General features: G+C 47.7%; 1 protein-coding gene across 2 annotated transcripts in view; it reads right to left on the reverse strand.

Moving 5' to 3' along the window:
• Positions 1-682: 682 nt before the first annotated feature.
• The window catches only part of AIFM1 (apoptosis inducing factor mitochondria associated 1), a 51,629-nt gene continuing 31,798 nt past the window's right edge, over positions 683-20,513 (reverse strand). For both annotated transcript variants that reach the window (XM_056107740.1, XM_056107741.1), the window contains exons 7-16: positions 19,899-19,983; positions 17,724-17,800; positions 15,882-15,990; positions 13,047-13,154; positions 12,692-12,780; positions 10,937-11,077; positions 7,617-7,759; positions 4,774-4,898; positions 1,621-1,817; positions 683-940 (exon numbers count right to left, since the gene is read on the reverse strand). In XM_056107740.1, coding sequence (XP_055963715.1) covers positions 869-940; positions 1,621-1,817; positions 4,774-4,898; positions 7,617-7,759; positions 10,937-11,077; positions 12,692-12,780; positions 13,047-13,154; positions 15,882-15,990; positions 17,724-17,800; positions 19,899-19,983 — 1,146 coding nt within the window. In that variant the 3' untranslated portion in view covers positions 683-868. The remainder of the gene's footprint in view (positions 941-1,620; positions 1,818-4,773; positions 4,899-7,616; positions 7,760-10,936; positions 11,078-12,691; positions 12,781-13,046; positions 13,155-15,881; positions 15,991-17,723; positions 17,801-19,898; positions 19,984-20,513) is intronic.

Consider the following 20,513-nt stretch of genomic DNA (forward strand, 5'->3'; position numbering starts at 1 on the left):
CCTGCTTGCAAGGCAGCTGAAGAGCAACAGGGAGACACATATACAGGAATAAGTTTAGAAGGGTCAAGCAAGTCTTCCTAGAGACCTACTCTGAGCATGCTGCATGGTGGGCAGCGGCCACAGCAGTGCACAGTGGTCTGCAGGGGCAGGGAGAGATGTTCAGGGACCTGAAGGCAGCTTCTAGCAGACAGGGGATAGAGGGCTGAGAAAAAGCACGTGGTAGTTTGAACTGACTGGCTTTCTGCACTTTGCGTTGTGTGGGGGACCTTTCCAGAGATGCTTAGGGGCTAATCCCACTAGTGATTAGGGGGTCTCTCCTGATAGTAGCATTGTTATTATTGCTTTTTGGGTTACACCTGGCGATGCACTGGGGATACTCCTGGATCTGCACTCAGGAATTACTCCTGGCGGTGTTCATGGGACCATATGGGATGCTGGGAATCAAACCCGGTCAGCCGTGTGTAAGGCAAACACACTACCCGCTATACTATCACTCCAACCCCTAGTAGCATTATTTTTGGGGGGAAGGGGAAAACCGTGTGGTACTAGAGTTCGAACCTGGGGCTCCTGCATGCAAAGCCAGTGCTCCAGCCCTTTCGAGCTCTTTCCCTGGGCCCCTGCTCTGCAATACACAGAACTGTCACAAGGCCGCTCCCTTTCAAAGACAATGGACTGAATTTAGAAGAATCTGGCTTTATTGGGTGATGTGGAACCATTCAGGATTTACCGACAGAGTTGAAAATGCAGAGGACTCGACCACTTACACGCATACAAACAGAGGAGGCCTGCTGAATGCAGCATGCCTCTCGCCCCTTGCGAGCTGCCGTCGGGCACAGAGAAGTGCTTCCCTCTATCCCGCTAGGGGACTTCAGTCCTCGTGAATGTTGAACAGTTTGGCTACTTCATTGAGATCTTCATGCTGCTCCCCATCCTTAATGATCTGCAGGAGAGAGGAACACTGGGTCACTAAACCTGCCTTTGGGCCGGTCCCCAGGTGTCACACTAGGAAGGAACTGGGTGGGGGTGGGGGAACAGCTTTCTGCTAACCCCGAAAGAGATGGTGTCAGCTCCCAGCCAAGACCCGAGTGCAAAAAGTACACTGTTGGGGGCCAGAGCGATAATAGTACAGTGGGTAGGCCGTTTGCCTTGCATGCAGCCGATCCAGGTTGGATTCCCAGCATCCCACATGGTCCCCTGAGCACTGCTAGGAGTAATTTCTGAGTGCAGAGCCAGGAGTAACCCCTAAGCATCGCCGGGTGTGACCCAAAAAGGAAAAAAAAACCACTGTTGGTGGCTGGAGTGATAGTACAGCAGGTAGGCCGCTTGCCTTGCATGCAGCTGACCCGGGTTTGATGCCCAGCATCCCACGTGGTCCCCGAGTACCGCCAGGAGTGATTCCTGAGTGAAAGCCAGGAGTAACCCCTGAGCATTGCCGGGTGTGACCCAAAAAAGCGGAAAAAAAAAGAACACTGTTCCAGAACTAGCTGTACGCCTTTGTTCTCCTCAGGCTTGACCTGGGAACACAAGGCAGTGTCAGCAACGGGTACCTGCTGAAGTCTCGGGTGCCCATCCCAGCCCCGCCTCCGCAGCCTTCCTGGAGCACTCCAACAGAACCCTTACCTTCCGCGCAATTGGCATCCGGTTGAAGATGTTCCACAGCACAATCCCCACCACCACTTTGTCCCTGAGGTAGAAGATGACACCTTTGCCATAGTCCTCCCCTTCCATGGGGGCCTGGGGCACTGCAGGGCTGCTGGCTGGAAGAGCGATTTCGGGGGCCTCCGACTCCGTCTCACTCTCTGAGCGAATCCCAGTGCCTGTGATCATCCCCCATTCCGAAACAAAGGCAAAATCCGTTAGGATGGGTTCGGGGGTGTTTGAGATGGCCCCGTGTCTTTCAACACTGCCTTCAGGTTGCTTCTAGATGATCTTTCTTTTCTGTTCTGTTTTGTTTGGGGACGACACTCGGCAGTGCTCAGGGCTTACTCCTGGCTCTGTGCTCAGGAATCACTCCTGGCTGTTGGGGTGATGCTCTGTGGTGCTGGAGATCAAACTGAGGTTGGCAGCATGCAGAGCAGGTATCTTTCTCTCTGAGCTCTCTCCAGTCCCTGGTCTGTCTGTCTGTCTTCTTTCTTTCTTTTTTTTGCTTTTTAGGTCACACCCGACTTTGCACAGGGGTTACTCCTGGCTCATGCACTCAGGAATTACTCCTGGTGGTGCTTGGGGAACCATATGGGATGCTGGGAATCGAACCCGGGTTGGCTGTGTGCAAGGCAAACACCCTACCCGCTGTGCTATCACTCCAGCCCCGCTTCTGGTTTTTCTATATAACTTCTTGGTAAGCCTTAGCCCTTACCAGCTCCTCCATTAACAGGACCAATACAAGGTGCTCCTTGTCTTTCCCTGGGCACAGGGTCAGAATGACCCCAAACTTGCCTTCTTTACGCTCTACGCTCTGATTTTAAATTAAACGCCCAATCACTATTTCCTGGTAACTGAATTTGTTTCTTTCCAAAATGCAGAAGACCTGCATTGCCCTTTGAGAAACGTTCTATGATTGCATGTTCCAGGAGTCAGCTGGCCAGGACTGTGGCTTAAAATGAAAATTTCCTTTCACAGTGCAGAAAATGCAAAACAGGGTGGAGTGATAGAACAGTGGGGAGGGCATTAACCTTGCACACGGCCCAAATTTGATTCATGGAACTACATATGATTCCCCAAGTCCACCAGGAATGATCCCTGAGGACAGATCCAGGAGTAAGCCCTGAGCACCACCGGGTATGGTTCACAAAACAAAAAAGAACCCGGGGCTGGAGTGATAGCACAGTGGGTAGGGCGCTTGCCTTGCATGTGGTCGACCTGGGTTCTATTCCCAGCATCCCATATGGTCCCCCAAGCACCGCCAGGAGTAATTTCTGAGTGCAGAACCAGGAGTAACCCCTGAGCATTGCTGGGTGTGACCCAAAAAGAAAAAAAGAAGAAAAAAAGACCCCTCCCCCCCAAAAAACACCTCAGCCTCAGTTTTCTTTTGTGCGAGTCACCTTTCAAGCACAGATCTCTTGGCTAATGTACTGCCCAGAGCAGAAGACACCACAGCCATCATGGCAGAGCATTCTATTGGAAAACAGTGTTAGAATGTGGGCAAAGTGTAGAGCACAACCATATGGCAATACCATCCTAGTGGCGCTTCTTCTCAGGGGAGGTAATGGTGGTATGCAGGGGGCACCTTGTCTTCTGAGAACAACCGGGCTCCAAGTAATATTGGAGTTTATCCAAATAATCCCTATGGACAGAGCAGTGACCTGGAGTTTGCTAAATTCCTGAGTCCCTAACCTGGATCTAGTTCCCGGGAGAGGTCAGATTTAAAGTTGGTGGGGGTGGGGTGGGGGTGGGGGGATGAGGGTGGAGGCGATGTACGCACAAAATCAACTTGGATTACACTGGGAAAGGACCAGCCGACCTGTGTGACTGCTTTCTACTTCTTACAGAGCAATGTGTCCTTGAAATGCCTTAGACAAGAGGATACAAGTTCAATAACGTTAGCCAAGGTCATGGCAGGGAGGCAGACCAGGGCTAGGAGTTAATGAAAACGACAATGTGTGTGGGAGAGAGGTTCATTCCAAGAGGTTACCTCCCCTCCAAAAGAAACCCTGGCATTAAGATGTGGCCAAAGAAACTGAAGGCCAAGAAACTGAAGGCCTCTCAAGAAGGCCCTAGGTCCCAAGCTAGGGTTCTCAGACGGAGTTCTTGAAATTAGCAGAAAGCAAATACAACAACAAACTCTCCCTGCCACGCTGCACACACACCCCTCCCAAATCAAAGCAGCACCCTGCCACCCCAACATCTATAAGCTCATCAGGCAGCTCTTCCTATTCCCCTGAAAAAAAGCTACATAATAGAGCCCACAGGGCTGGCCACTGTGCAGAGCCTCAGATGGTGCCTGATTTCGCCAGCTCTCAAGACCACTAAAGAGCAAGAATTTGGTGTTTGAGTTATTTATTTGTATTTATTCACTTATTTTGGTTTTAGGGCCACACCCAGTGGTTCTCAGAGCTTCCTCTTGGTTTTGCAGTCAGGGATCACTCCTGATGGGGCTAGGATCAAACTGGGTCCGCTGTATACAAGGCAAGCACCTTAACAGGGTATTACTATCTCTCCCATTGCTATTTTATTTAATATGGGGAGTGGGGGGAGGGGGTTGGGCCACATCTGATGGTGCTCAGGGCATGGTATATAGTATTGGGGAATGAAACAGAATGGCAAGGCAAATGCCTTAATCCCCCAGACTATCTCTCTAGGAATGGTTTACTTTTTTCAAGTTTGGAGCCATACCCAGCTGTGATCAGGGCTTACTCCTGGCTATGTGCTCAGGGAGTTACGCCTGGCAATGCTCGAGAAACCCTATGCAATGCTGAGGATCAAACCTGGCTTGGTCACATGCAAGGCAAGCACCTTAACCTGCTATACTATTTCTTGGGTCCTGGTCTGGTTTCTTTGAAAGCAGTGTTCTTCAACCATCTTATATCTGTGCACTGGCACCTGTCTGCATACCGGTCCTTGGACCTGCAGTTATAATGACTCCAGTGGACTATAGTTTTTCAAGCTTTCTAAATCCTCGGACCAGCACCATTTCACAGACCACTGTTTTTAAGCACAGCATGAAGAAGGACGTCCACTGAGAGTTCCCTCTGGTCCACACAGAAACCCCTTGTTCAAGAGAGTTTGGGCCACTGCTTCCCAACACTTTCCAGAGAAATGACTGGGCTTCCTTACCTGACTGCTCTGTGGCAGATTTGGGGTTGTCTTGTGCCGTTGCTTTTGCAAAAACACCGACTGTGGGCAAACTGCTGTCCACAAGACCAATAGCTTCATAGCCAACATCAGGACCCAAATCGCTCCTAAAGAGAGAGAAGTGGGTGTTCCGTTAAGGGATGTAAAGAATGACGCAGTAGCATGCATATTCTTGACAATACCCCACTTGCAAGCCAATCGGAGAACCTGGGATGTGTGCAACTCTGAATGGTCTGCTACCAGCTAGGGCTCCTGGGAACAGTAGTAAAAATACATGATTATACCATGCAGCATTTCTCTTATGACGCCCTCCTACACCTCAGCCCTCTACACAGTGATCTGCTCATCCTTCTATGCATTCGTGCCTTTAGGCACAACTAATAGCCACTATGTTATTTTCAACCCATCCTAAAACGGCCCGTTGGTTGGGCGCTTTACAGAGTGCCCCATACTTCTGGAATTAGGATCTGACATAGTTTTTTTTTTAATTTCTTTTTTTTTTGGGAGGTGGGGGGGGGGGGTCACACCCGGAGATACTCAGGAATTACTCTGCATTCAGGAATTACTTCTGGCGGTGCTCAGGGGACCATATGGGATGCTGGATATAGAACACAGGTTGGCCGCATGCAAGGCTTACCTGCTGTACTACTGCTCTGGCCCCGATAGTTAATGGTTTCATTCACTGACAGCATTTTCTTCTTAGCCTTCCTCTTTTTTTGAATTAATTCTTAATTTTTTGAAGTTGTTCACAATAATTTATTACATTTAATATTTTAACACCAATCCCATTACCGTTACACTTTCCCACTACCATATTTTGAATGTTTCCACCCTGACCCCCAAAACCCTGCCCCCAAGCAGGACCTAAATAATTTATTTTGTATTCCTGGTTATGAATAATCTACTAAAAATGATCCAAAAAAATTTCCTTAGAGGAAAGTGTGTGAAGACTCTTGTATTTTACCCTGGAGCCATTAAGCTCTTGTATAAAGATTACTAATGTATTGTGAAAGGTTGAGCCTTGTGATATATATATATGTATAATATATATTACATGTGTGTGTGTATCTGTGTATGTGTTTTTAATCGAGATTGGTTGCCTTCTACTTTACACCCCATGAATGTGGTGTGCTTCTCTTGGTACATCCGTGTTCTTAGCCTGGCTTTTCCAAGACTGCACTGCTTTTTAGAAAGAGGCCACTTTGTTTTAGTCTAATTGCTCTTCTCAGAAACATTCCCTATTATCACCATGTCTCTCAATGTGCTAGGGACTTCATGAAAGGCTTGCTGTGCGAACAAACCAGGATTTGTTTTGGAATCATCTAGGCTACGTGAGACGGTCTGCTTCTGGGGTTCCATATTTTGTTATCGTCTAGGAGGCAGAAGCTCACTGGACAGGTCTGTTTCTGGGAATAGTCTACAATTACTTCTTAGATTTTTGTTCCTGAGACCAAACCGATAACTGTAAGGTTCCTGATTACTGTTTTCCCTAAGTACAATAGCTTACATGTGTGGACCTTGAAATCCATCTGTTGGGTTTGCGCTACCCACTCATGAAATTGTGTAATTGTCCAAAAATGTACTCCCATCAGCGGAGAAATTTCCCCCTGACAGAAATAGTTTTTTTTTAATGTTTATTAGTGAGACACCTTGAGGTACAGTTGTACACTTACAAATTTTTGTGCTTGGGTTTCGGTTATACAATGATCAAGTACCCATCCCTCCACCAGTGCCCATTCTCCACCCCCACCAATCCCAGTATACATCCCACCCCCCATCCCCCATCCCACCTTGCCTCTGTGGCAGGGCATTCCCTTTTGTTCTCTCTCTATTGGGTGTTGTGGTTTGCAAAAGAGGCAATGGGTGGCAATCATGTTTGGTCTATAGTCTACTTTCAGCATGCTTCTCCCATCCTGGGAGGATCCTCCCAACACCTTTTATGACAGAAATAGTTTTAAGGCTTCTGAAACCCTGATGTTTCTTTATGTATCTCCTCTTTCAAATCAACAAGATGGAAGCATGACTAACAGGCCAGCATCAGTTTTTGGAAATGAGCACTGCTAATTTTCTTGAGCCACAGAAGTGTATAATTTTTTTTTGTTTTGGGGAACACCCAGCAGTGCTCAGGTGACCATATGGGAAGCTACAGATCGATAAATATGGGTTGGCCACATGCGGGGCAGCGTCCTACCCACTGTACTATCTCTATGGCTCCAGCACTGCATAATTAGGCCTGGTTTTGAACTACAACATTCAGGGTTCTCTATGAATGGGCTACCATTTTGGGGGGTCTTTTGGGGGACCACATCCAGCGATGCTCAGGGGTTACTTACGCCTGGCTCTGCACTTAGGAGTTACTCCTGGTGGTACTTGGGGAACCATATGGGATGCCATGGATCGAACCCAGGTCGACCGCATGCAAGTCAAATGCCCTACCCGCTGTACTATTGCCCCAGTCCCATGGGCTACCATTTTTTGCCAGGATATTGAGATTGTTAGGATTAGCAGCAAGGTGCAAATTAAAATACACTGTTGTCTATATTTAAGAGGACACTTTTGTACAACCTATTCTAGCTCTGCACTCTGAACTTTCTGACTGAGAGGGTTGATGCAATCTTTACTATTTACCAAATGGGACCCTTTTATCAGAAGGTTGCTGATAAGAGTGAAGTTGAGAAAGACAGAATACCTGGACCTGATATGGAATAATTGCACCTCTGCATGAAGATAATTGACCCATGAGGAGATCAAACCGGAACTCACATTCTAGTCATTCATTCCTTTTGTTTCTAAACAGTTGAACTCTTAGGGCACAAAATTCTTACCAGAACATTGACTGATGCCAGTAGGGCTTAGCCGCTCCAGTCATATTTTCTCCAGCCAATCGTCCGCTCACCACAGCATGGTCATGATGCTCTACCCGCCTCCTACCCAATTTTATATCGTAGAAGCACGCAGCATCTCCCGCCTTTGGAGACAAAGACATTACATAAATGCATGACGTGAAACCATGTTAAATACAGGACATAAAATGTTCACTATTTTTTTCTCTATGGGTCAGATTCCTCTGCCTATACTATCAAAAGACAGTTATGATTCCATTTTTTTAAAAAAGCAAAAACAGTATGCTTCCACACATCTCAAATCTATCCCCTATGCTCCGACTTGGTTCTATTTCTTCTCATCCTGCCCCTGGCAAAGAGACCATAGAATTTTGCAGAATATTCTTTCCTATATGTGTGAATACATTTTTTGATGCCATGGCTCCTTACCTAGAAATCTTTGTTGAAGTGAGGTTTGGAGGAAGCACTTACTTGACTCTATGAAGTACTTATCCTGCATAAAATGACTGGGACAGGGGCCCTGCCCTCAGGCAGTGGGTAGCGTGAAGGAGGTGCAGCGTGAGTCTTCACTATAATACCATGCCAATGCAGAGGTATAGATGAAGAGAGTTCAGGGTTTCAAATGGAGAGAGAAAGCCCTTGGCCCACCTTCGTGGAGAATGTGACAGGCAAGCTCTTTTACTCTCTCTGGATCTTTGTGTCTATTCAGACTCCATGCTGCCCCTGGCAGCATAAAAGATCCAACACGCAAAAAAAATGGTGAGATAAAGCACACAATCTACCTGAATAGAATATTACACCATCATTAAACTATTTGCAAATCTGAAGCAACATGGCAAATGCATACTATTCTTTTTGCATGATACTATTAAGTGTGGGCTGGAGTGATAGCACAGTGGGTAGGGCATTTGCCTTGCATGTGGCCGACCTGGGTTCGAATCCTCCACCCCTCTCGGAGAGCCTGGAAAGCTACCGAGAGTATCCCGCCCGCATGGCAGAGCCTGGCAAGCTCCCCGTGGCATATTCAATATGCCAAAAACAGTAACAAGTCTCACAATGGAGACGTTACTGGTGCCCGCTCGAGCAAATTGATGAACAATGGGAGGACAGTGCTACAGTGCAGTGCTACTATAGAAGAGTACACTAGAGCATGTGCGCGATGACTGTACCTCCCCCGCAAAAAAACGACAGGACTGGAGAGTAAGGAGCCTTACGTGGTGGGAGGGGAGAAGGGATCTTGACAAATGGGGAAGGGACTTGGGTAACAGCACTGCAAGTACAGAACAGTAACCTCAGTACAACTGCAAACTATGGCACTGTGGTACAAAAATTTGGGTTTTTTTTTATTTTGGGGGGGTGCCATACTCAGTGGTACTCAGGGCTTACTTCTGGTTCTTCACTCAGGGATCACTCCTGAAGGGGCTTGGAAGACCATATGGGGTGTGGGGGATGGAAACTGGTCAGCCATCTGCAAGGCAAGTGCCTTACCCACTGTACTAGCACTCTGGCCCTAAACTGGTTTTAAAGTCTCTGAGAAAGGGGCCAGGAATGTGGCTCACATGGCAAAGCACATGAACTCCACTGGGGGGCCTGGAGCACACAAAACAAAACAATCCAGACCAAAGCCATGAGCAAGAAAAACACAGGATGGAAATCAGCCAAAGTCTATCAATGGTTGCAGAAAGGATTGCACCTCTTCCTCCTTCTGGTCTATGTCTTCCATATTGAGTGTGTATTGGTCTTCAAACACGGTAAACAAAATCCAGTGTAATGTATATAGCACTGTAGCACTGTCCTCCTGCTCTTCATTGATTTGCTTGAGCAGGCACCAGTCACGTCTCCATTGTGAGACTTGTTGTTACTGTTTTTGGCATATCGAATATGCCACAGGGAGCTTGCGAGGCTCTAACCGTACAGGCAGGATATTCTTGGTAGCCTGCCGGGCTCTCTGAGGGGGAAGGAGGAATCGAACCCCGGTCGGCCGCATGCAAGGCAAACACCCTACCCGCTGTGCTATCGTTCCAGCAAGATATATATATATATATATTTTTTGTACTTTGTTTTTTTTTGGGGGGGGGTTGAGTTTTTATTATTATTTTGTTATTGTTGTTGATTTTTTGGGTGACCTCCTAGCGATGCTCAGGAGTTACTCCTGGCTTTGCACTCAGGAATTATTCCTGATAATGCTCGAGGGAATGTGTGGAAGGCCAGGGATCACACCTGGGCTGGCCAGATGCAAGGCAGATGTCCTTCCTGCTATACTATCTCTTTGCCCATTGCTGCCGCCCACCCCACCCCTGCAGTGTATTTCATCGTTTTTTTTTGCTTTTTGGGTTACACCTGGTGATGCACAGGTGTTACTCCTTGCTTTGCACTCAGGAATTGACTCCTGGCAGTGTTCGGGGAACCATATGGGATGCTGGGAATTGAACCCAGGCCAGCCACGCGCAAGGCAAATGCCCTACCCTCGATGCTATTGCTCCAGCCCCTCATCTTTATTTTTTCTTTTTGTGTCACACCTGGCGATACACAGGGGTTACTCCTGGCTCTGCACTCAGGAATTATCCCTGGCGGTGCTCAGGGGACCATATGGGATGCTGGGGTATCAAACCCGGGTCGGCCGCATGCAAGGAAAATGTCCTACCCACTGTGCTATCGCTCCAACCCCCCCTCATCTGTTTTTTTAAAAAAAATGTCTTCAGGAGGAAAATACCATTTCAAGTTCCTGTGGCATTAGTAGCAGAATCCATAGTCGAACTCAAAACATTTGCAGTGATCAAACAATGGGGAAATTACCTCATGCTTTCTCACATACTAGCGTCTAATTTGTGTCCTAAATGGTGTTTAGGAACTGTTAAAAATAGGATACAAGGAAAATAGAAACGGGGTAGTTTTCCTTTTTTCAGGGAGGGTTATAAAGCTGCCTTATCTCCTCCACTCCCTGAACTCTCATGCATCCAAAGGGAAAAACAGGTCAGTCTATAAGCTCTGCATGCGCCTGCCAGGCCAAGGCTGACGGTTGCTGCCAACAGCAGAGCCGGAAGAGCGTTCCTCTGTCAGGCACACACAGTTCATTTCCTTTTCCACTGGCGTGTGGCCTGAAGCCATCCCTGATCTTGTAAATCAGTTCACAAGTTTCCGTTCCTGACCCTTGGCCTCCCAACACACTGGCCCTGGTGGGGATAACTGCTAAAGAGCTTCAGTGCACAGCTAAGGAGATAAACCTTATAGGCAGCAGCAGGGGATACAGGGGACACGTCAGACACAAGGAATTGTGCCTTGCAGTGCCACAGCACACTTACCACCCAGACGTTCGAACGTGCTTGGAGCTCTGCATTCACCCGGAAGCCACCAAAATCTGAGTCTATCTCCAGCCCACCAGTCTTGGCCAACTCCACGTTGGGCTCCAGGCCCACAGCTGCCACTATGTGGTCAGTTTCTACCTGAGGAGAAAAGGAAATGATTCCAGGACCACAATCTGCATGTATACGACAGAGTAACCAGACGTTCAGAGCACCAAGACTGTGGGCTTCATAACAAACACACACACAAAAAAAATCACTAGGGATCTTATCTCTGGAAGAAGCTTTTTGTTTACTTGGGTTTTTATTTTTTTATTTTATTTAGTTTTGCTTTTTTTTGGGTCACACCCGGCGATACTCAGGTGTTACTCCTGGCTCTGCATTCAGGAATGACTCCTGGCGGTGCTTGGGGGACCATATGGGATGCTGGGGATCAAACCCCGGTTGTCCTTGTGCAAGGCAAACGCCCTACCCGCTGTGCTATCACTCCAGCCCCTACTTGAGTTTTTTAGGCCACAGCCAGCGGTGCTGAGGGCTTACTCCTGGCTCTGTGTTCAGGGATCATTCCTGGCAGTGATTAGGGGACCACATGGGATGCCAAGGACCGAACCCAGGTTGGCCCAGGGCAAGGCGAGCAGCTTCCCTGCTGTATTATTGCTCCAGCCTCTGGAGACAGCTTTTAAGTTCTATTTCATAAAATCCTCCACTCTGCATACTCATACCCTATTATATCAGCTGCCCACTCCGGACACAGGATGATCTTGTTCATAAGCGGGATACAAAGAAATGTAGTAGGGGAATAACAAAAGTCCAAAGAAACAAAGAGCATGAGAACCGCTCTTCAATAGGAAGTGTGCCCACTGCAGGGTGGGGGGTAGGTTAGGGATAACAGTGGAGGGAAGTGGTTAATCTGGAAGAGGATGGAGTCCTGAAAGGAGGTGAAGTGATATATGCACAATCCCCTATCAGTAGCACTATTGTAAACCACAGTGTCTAAAAGGAAGAAAGGGCAGGAAGGAAACAGGACATGGTGGAAGGAAGTGGACACTGGAAAAGGGACTGGTGTTGGGACTCTGCACGCCTGAAACTCAATCATGAATGGCTTTGTTTTTTAGGTTCTTTGGGTTTTTTTTGTTTGTTGGGCCACACCTGGCGATGCACAGGGGCTACTTCTGGCTCTGTACTTAGGAATTATTCCTGGCAGTTCTCAGGGAACTACATGACATGCTGGGGATCGAACCTATGTCAGCCGCGTGCAAGGCAAACACCTTACCCACTGTACTACAGCTCTGGCCCCGTCAATCATGAGTAACTTTTTAATTTATGGTGATTCAATTTTCAAAAATACAGAAGACCAATGAATCAAAAAAATCTGTCCACTCTAGGGGCTGGAGAGATAGTAGAGGGGTTGAGGTGCTTGTCTGACATGTGGCCTCTGGTTCCTCACTACACATGGTCCTCCAAGCACCACCAAGGGTCACTCCTGGGCACGGAGCCAGAAACAGCTCCTGAGCACCGTGGCCCTAAGACACTCCCCCAAGCCTCTCCCCCACACCTATAGAAGAAATCTATCCACTTAGAGTAAGATCTCCAAAAGTGATTGGCACTTTGGCTGTCATCATCCTCTATTTTGCTGGAGGGACCATTCATTATCGACAATTATGGGGTAATGGCAGCTAGCAAGAAAATTAATTGGTATCAAATGAAGGCGTACAAATGAGGAGGGGGAGGGGCAGTCTGGTGAACCCTCCTTACCTTCCGGCCATCTTTCAGCTTGATGAGTAACTTGCCACCGCTGACTCCAACTGATTGCACGAAAGCATTGGGCATCACCTTCACCCCCTCTGCAAAGGCAAACAAGACCTGCTGCTGAGCCCAGGAGCCTCTGGATGAAGGGAAGTCGGGGAGCTAACTTATCTGCGGCACGTCCAGGAAGGTGGTACCTCAGACTCAGAACACCTACGGTCACTTGGCTGACCGGAGAAAGGAGCCAACAGCTCACCTGCCAGTGCTCTAGCTTATTGCTCTACAGGCACCCCAAGGAGCAAATCGCACTTGAGGCCTAACTCACAGGGAAGGAAGAGGAAATGGATGCCAAGAGTGTGTCTACCTCGTCTGACTTTTTCCATGGTCCAGTTGCTGAGGTATTCAGGGAGGATCTTCCCCATGTTTCCTTTCTCGGGGAAGAGCTGAATCACTTCTGTGCCCAAGGCACGAGCTGGGAAGAATAAACGAAGCAGGTCAAGCAGGAGGCAAAAGCCAATCCGAGGAAGACAGGAAGAGAAGTAAAGGGAAAGCAAGGAAGCCTTTTATTTTTTTTCTTTTTGGGTCACACCTGGCGATGCACAGGGGTTACTCCTGGCTCTGCACTCAGGAATTACCCTTGGCGGTGCTCAGAGGACCATATGGGATGCCGGGAATCGAACCTGGGTTGGCCGCGTGCAAGGCAAACGCCCTACCTGCTGTGCTATCACTCCAGCACCTAGGAAGCCTTTTTTTCTTCCTGACTGGAGCAATGCTTCCCTGCAGGCCAGATCTTTCACCGGGGTGAGGGCTGGTTGCTTAAGTTTCTTCACAAGGTCAACCCAACAGATCCCAGAAGCAACTATCATTACATTTCATTACATTCGGCGAATTCTGTGCACATACAGTCAGACCTCACCTCAAGCAAGTGCCCAGACTCCTCTGATTCGGTAGCACCTTTCCAAGAGGATGCCCTGACTTCCAGAGCTGAAAACTAACATCAGACAAACTGGGTGCCATGGCACAGTCCAACTAGAGCATCCAGGTTAGTCACGCTGAGAGCCATCGTGTGCCTGAGGGACGGCTTTGACTTTCACGGTGCACCAGTTTCAAGATATATATTCGCTGCTTTAATCCCTCCACTGCTCTTACCATTTGTGTTTCTTTTTTGGTTTGGGGGGGTCCATGCCCACTGGTGCTTTCGGCTTACTCCTGACTCTATGTGTGGGGGTCACTCTTGGTGGGCTGGAGGACCATATGGGATGTCGAGGACCGAACCTGGGTCAGGGGCTGGAGCAATAGTACAGTAGGTAGGGCGTTTGTCTTGCATGAAGCTGAACTGGGTTTGATTCCCAGCATCCCATATGGACCCCTGAGTACCACCAGGAGTAATTCCTGAGTACATGAGCCAGGAGTAACCCCTGTGCATCACCAGGTGTGACCCAAAAAGCCAAAAAAAAAAAAGTAAGAGCAGAGCCAGGATGATAGTACAGTGGGTAGGGTGTTAGCCTTGTACGTGGCTGATTTAGGTTCAATCCCCAGCATCCCATATGGTCCCCCAAGCTCTGCCAGGAATAATTCCTGAGTGCAGAGTTGGGAATAAACCCTCAGCACCAAGAGGTGTGTCCCCAAGACAAACAACATATACATTTTCTCTCTAAGGAGCCCTTGGCACAGAAGAGGAAAGGAAAGAAAGAATTGCTGGGTCTGGAGTGATAGCACAGCGGATAGGGTGTTTGCCTTGCACGCAGCCAACCCGGGTTCAATTCCCAGCATCCCATATGGTCCCCTGAGCACCGCCAGGAGTAACTCCTGAGTGCATGAGCCAGGAGTAACCCCTGTGCATCGCCGGGTGTGACCCAAAAAGAAAAAAAAAGGAAAAAAAAGAGAAGGAATTGCTGCTCAGTTGTTCAAGGTGACAGTTTTTCAGTCACTAAGGGATGCTGTGAGTGAAGAGAGTGCTGAGCATTCTGCCCTCTACACCTCAAACTTGCTCTATTCTGGAATTTGTGATCAAAGACAAGAGGGAAGATGACTAAAGTCATTCCTCCCAGTACTCACACTTTCTTTTACCAAAAACAATGTTTTTATTTTTTTTATTTATTTACTTTTTTTATTAGTGAAAAACCATGAGGTACAGTTATAGGCTTACAAATTTTGTGCTTGGGTTTCAGTTATACAATGATCAAGTGCCCATCCCTCCACCAGTGCCCGTCATCCATCCCCACGGGTCCCAGCATCCCCCCCCCCACCCCTCATCCCCCCCCCCCCCCGTCCCATCCTGCCTCTGTGGCAGGGTATTCCCCCTTGTTCTCTCTCTCTTCTTTTGGGTACTGTGTTTTGCAAGAGAGGCTTTGAGTGGCAATCATGTTTGGTCTATCGACTACTTTTAGCATGCTTCTCCCACCCTGGGAGGGCCCTCACAACACCCTTCATTTGGTACTCTCTTCTCTATCTGAGCTTCCTTTTCACCTAGAGCCTGTGGCTGGCCTTCCATTCATGGAGCAAAATTCCTGGTACTAATCTCAGCCATTCCTGGGTGTTAATCTCCATTTTTGTTGCTTTATGTTCCCCAGATGAATGCAATCTTTCTGTGTCTATCCCGCTCTTTCTGACTCATTTTGCTTAACATGATACTTTCCATGTAGTACCACTTGTATGTAAATTTCATAACTTCATCTTTTCTAACAGCTACATAGTACTCCATTGTGTAAATGTACCAAAGTTTCTTTAACCAGTCATCTGTTCTTGGGCACTCAGGTTTTTTCCAGATTCTGGCTATTGTATTTTTAAAAGAACCGATTTACAAATTCATCAATAGCTGAATGTTAGGCCTACAGTATTTCAACACCCATCCCACCACCGATGTTCACTTCCCTCAGCACTGTTCCCATGTTCCCCCGCCCCCACCTGCCACCTTGATAGGTGCATTACAAAGTTCTGTGGTTGTAGCTTAGACCTCATTGAGCTTTCGGTGTTGTTGAGTCTGTGCTTTGGGTATATAGCTGCACCACTCTCCCAAGTCACCCATACACCCGAAGCCACTGACCCCTGATCCCCCATTACTTTTCTTTCTCATCTTCTTCCTTCCCTACCTTGATTTCTTTCTTGCTCTTGTCCTTCTCCTCCCTATATTCTGGGGTCAAGGGTGATCTAGGTATCCCCTCTCCCCCGACTACATCCTATTTCCTTCAGTACTCACCCTTTCTGCCAAGAGCGCAGGCCAATTCGCTACCAAGGAAGCCACCACCGATAATCGTAATTGACTTGACTTCTCGGGAAATCTTCTCTAAGGTTCTAAAGTCTCCGATCTGCAGGATCACACCAGTTTAGTCCACTGATGTCCCAAAGGGGCAGAGGATGGTAACAAAAAATACTTGCCTGGAAATCTTTGACAATGGTAATTTGTTGACAAAAATATCCATCTAAAACAGCAGCACAGTAATAGCCTCTATGGTAGCACTCTAGCACTGTCCTCCCATTGTTCGAGTTGCTCGAGCGGGCACCAGTAATGTCTCCATTGTGAGACTTGTTGTTACTGTTTTGGGCATATCGAGTATGCCACGGGGAGCTTGCCAGGCTCTGCTGTGTGAGCAGGATACTCTCGGTAGCTTGCCAGGCTCTCTGAGAGGGGTGGAGTAATCGAACCCAGGTCGGCCACGTGCAAGGCAAATGCCCTACCCGCTGTGCTATAGCTCCAGCCTCTATGGTATCGATGTAAATTTCATTTTTCATGATAAAACTGGTTAGCAACCGTGGCTTTCATCTGGGGGCAATTTTTGTCCCCCCCTTTCCCAGAGGGACCTGGGCAAAGTCCAGAGACATGTTCTTTTTTCTTTTGCTTTATTTTGGGGTCACATTCAGCAGTGCTCAGGGCTTACTCCTGGCTCCGTGCTCAAGGGACACTCCTGGCAGTGCTCAGGGACCATAGGCCCGTGCTGAAGGAACACTCCTGGCAGTGCTCTGGGACCACAGGTAGCGCCAGGGATAGAAGCACAGTTGGCTGCGTGCAAGGCAAGTGCCGTCCTCACTACACTATCTGTAGACATCTTTGCCTGCCACATAGGGAGCCATCAATTGCAGCTTGTAGGCATCTACTAAACGTCCTGCAATGTCTGGGCAGCCCCCACAGCAAACAGTTATCTGGTTCCAAATGCCAACTATGCTGAAGGTCACAAACTATTCTAACAAGAACTTACATGAGCTGGAGAAACCGTGCAGGGGATAAAGTGCTTCCCTTGCATATGACGGTTCAATCCCCAGCACTGCATAGGGTGCCCTGAGCACCACCAGGAGAGAGCACAAAGTCAGGAGTAGCCCCTGAGCTCAGTAAGTTATGGCTCCACCCCCCACCATAAAGCACTTTTAATAAGAGCACAGGGTTTGGAGTGATGGTACAGCGGATAAGGCACTTGCCTTGCATGTGGCAACCTGGTTTCAATGCCTGGCATCCGTACTTTCCCCCATGCACTTCCAGGAGTGATTCCTGAGCGCAGAACCAGGAGTCAGCCTTGAGTACTGCCCAATGTGACTCAACAACAACCTCCCCCCACCCCCCACAAAAACAAAGAAAATTACAAGTCTTTTCAAATATACACTAAGAATGGCCCATGAAATTTCAGCAGTTATCACGAGAATAACGTTAAGCAGCAACACCCCCTCCGCCTTCCTTTCCCACTTTGCTTTTTTCTCCCTAGAGTTTCCAGAATAGCACTTGCGATGAAATTTGCCAAGAGGCTACGGAGGCATTTCAATGACTCAAAGGCACTGGGAAAAAAACAACTATTGCAGGGCAACTGGAAGGAATGATAGCAGGCAATAAAAACACAGCATGTATTTTTTTTTCTCCCAGGAGCTCACAACCCTTGAGTGAGGTATTTGCGGTGTAAAGAGAGGAAGCGACTTGTGCAAGTGACTAGCAAGCCCACAGAAGAGCCAGAAATAGGAGCTGGATCTCCCAACTGCTGGGTGAGTACTTGGGGACCACAAGCTTATGCTCCCTCTTCCAACTTGACTCAATGAAAGCACTAAAGCGGACAATTACCTTTCTGAACAGGGTTGTTCTACTCTTCACCTCTGCTCCGGCCCTATCAATGGCAGACAGACTTCTTGGAGTGCCTCCTAGAAAAGAAAAGGAGGCAAAGTCCTTTAGCACAAGCAAGAGGCACGATGGCCGAACACGATGCCCCAAACAGTGCCCCCCTCACCCCTCAGAGGTAGTGCTGTGCAGCGCGTGCTTTCACCTCGGTCGCACTGTAGGCTTTCAACAGTTCCCACTGAGAATCGCTCTTCAGAAAGCCTGCCCTCCCTGGGACAGCCACCTGGCATCTCAGCTTCTCCTGTTTTCTGTTTTTTTTTTTTTTACTTACAAACTTTCATGTTTGGGTTTCAGTTATACAATGATCAAGTAACCATCCCTCCACCAGTGCCCATTCTCCACCACCAATGAACCCAGTAGCCCTCCTACCCCCCATCCCTCCCACCCCACCCCACCCCACCCCACCCCACCCCACCTCTGTGGCAGGGCATTCCCTTTTGCTCTCTCTTTCCTTTAGGGTGTTGTGGTTTGCAATAGAGGTATTGAGTGGCCATCGTGTTCGGTCTATAGTCTACTTTCAGCACACATCTCGCATCCAAAGCGAGTCCTCCAAACACCCTTTACTTGGTGTTCCCTTCACTATCTGAGCCGCGTTTTCAACCAGCATGTGCTGCCGGCTTCCAAGCTGTGGAACAGACCTCCTGGTACTTATCTCAACTATTCTTGGGTGTTCGTCTCCTATTCTGTTACTTTATATTTCCCAGATGAGTGCAGTCTTTCTATGTCTGTCCCTCTCTGACTCATTTCACTTAGCATGATACTTTCCATGTAGAACCACTTGTTTGCAAATTTCATGACTTCATCCTTTCTAACTGCTGCATAGTATTCCATTGTGTAGATGTACCAAAGTTTCTTTAACCAGTCATCTGTTCTCGGGCACTTGGGTTTTCTGCAGAATTTGGCTATTGTGAAGAAGTACAGTAATGAACATACAAGTGCAGATGTCATTTTGACTATACTTTTTTGCATCTCGGGGATATATTCCCAGGGATTGTATTGTTGGATCAAATGGGAGCTCAAGCACTAGTTGAACTCCACAAGGAGAAAATATCCAACTCCATCAAAAAATGGGGTGATGAAATGAACAGAAACTTTCTCAAAGAAGAACTCCAAATGGCTAAAAGGCACATGAGAAAATGCTTTACATCACTAATCATTAGGGAGATGCAGATCAAAACAACAATGAGATATCATCTCACACCACAGAGACAGGCCCACATCCAAAAGAACAAAAGCAACCAGTGCTGGCGTGAATGTGACGAGAAAGGGACCCTCCTTCACTGCTGGTGGGAATTCTGACTGGTTCAGCCATTTTGTAAAACAGTATGGACAATTCTCAAAAAATTAGAAATTGAGCTCCAATTTGACTCTCCTGTTTTCTTTGAGGATTTGCCGGGTGTGCGTGGCTCCAGTTTGTTTATGCGCCCACTTCAGTCTCCTCTTGACTACTGACTGGAATTGCAACAGAGCCAAGGGTCTGTCGCTTTCAGGGTAGAGGGCAGAGGGTAAGAGCTAATCAAGCAGGCAAGGGACAAAGAGGCAATCCTCTTCAAGAGCCATCCATGCCCTCTTCAGGAAGGAAAGCAAGGCTCATCCAGGAAGGCCACAGTGAGCTGCCATTGCACTAAGACAAGACCTTTGCCACTCCTTAGCATTGGGGTTTTGGTGTGTTTTAGATTAAGTAAGGACTTTTATTTTTCAGGGGGAGGGAAGTGTTGTTTATTTGTTGTTTTCGTGTGCAGGTTTGACTCTGTACTTAGGAATTACTCTTGGAGGGCTCATGGGACCATATGGGATGTTGGGGATCAAACCTGGGTTGACCACATGCAAAGCAAGCGTTCTACCTGCTGCACTATCACTCAAGCCCCAGACTTTTCTTTTGGGTTTTTGGGCCACACCCGTGAGGTGCTTAGGGCTTACTCCTGGCTCTATGCTCAAGGCATCACTCCTGGCAGGCCTTGGGGGGACTATATGGGGTGCCGGGGACCTAACCCACGTCAGATGCAGGCAAGGTAAATGTCCTCCACAATGTACTGATGCTCAAGCCCTGAGGTGAGGTATTTTACAATAGAAGCAGTGTGGGCTGGATCAGGGAAGAAAGCCACGGCCAGGAACACTCACCTGTTGCAATTAAGCACTTCTCATAGGTTATCTGGGAACCATCATTGAGTCTCACCATGTTGCCTCTCACATCCAGCTGTACCACCTGATGTGTACACACAAGAAGACATAAAGCTAAGCCAGCCTGATCGTTACCTGAGCTATAATAGACGAAGGTCACCATCTCAATTTATTATTATTATTACTATTATTATGGGCGATATTTTGATTTTTGGCCACATCTGGTGGTGCCCAGGGCTTGCATCTTAGCTCTGTGCCCAAGGTTCACTCCTGGTTGTGCTTGGAGAACCATACATAGTGCCAGGGATTGAACTAGGGTTGGCCACATACAAAACCAGTACCTTACCTCCTCTACTGGGTCTACAGCCTCTAAAGCTTACCCTTTTCTTTAAAAAAATTATTTTATTTTTAAAAAATGTTGTTCACGATTATTTATTATTCAATATTCTAACACCAAATCCTACCACCATTCCATCTCCCCACCACCATTATTTCCGATTTTCCCAACCACCATCCAAGCCTGCCCCAATAGCAAGCCCAAAATAATTTATTTTGTATTGCTTGCTATGAATAATTCACTAAAAATGATCCAAAAAGATTTCCTTAATTATTTAG

Source organism: Sorex fumeus, unplaced genomic scaffold (assembly GCF_029834395.1).
Source record: "Sorex fumeus unplaced genomic scaffold, SorFum_2.1 ptg000171l, whole genome shotgun sequence".
Classification (NCBI taxonomy): Eukaryota; Metazoa; Chordata; class Mammalia; order Eulipotyphla; family Soricidae; genus Sorex; species Sorex fumeus.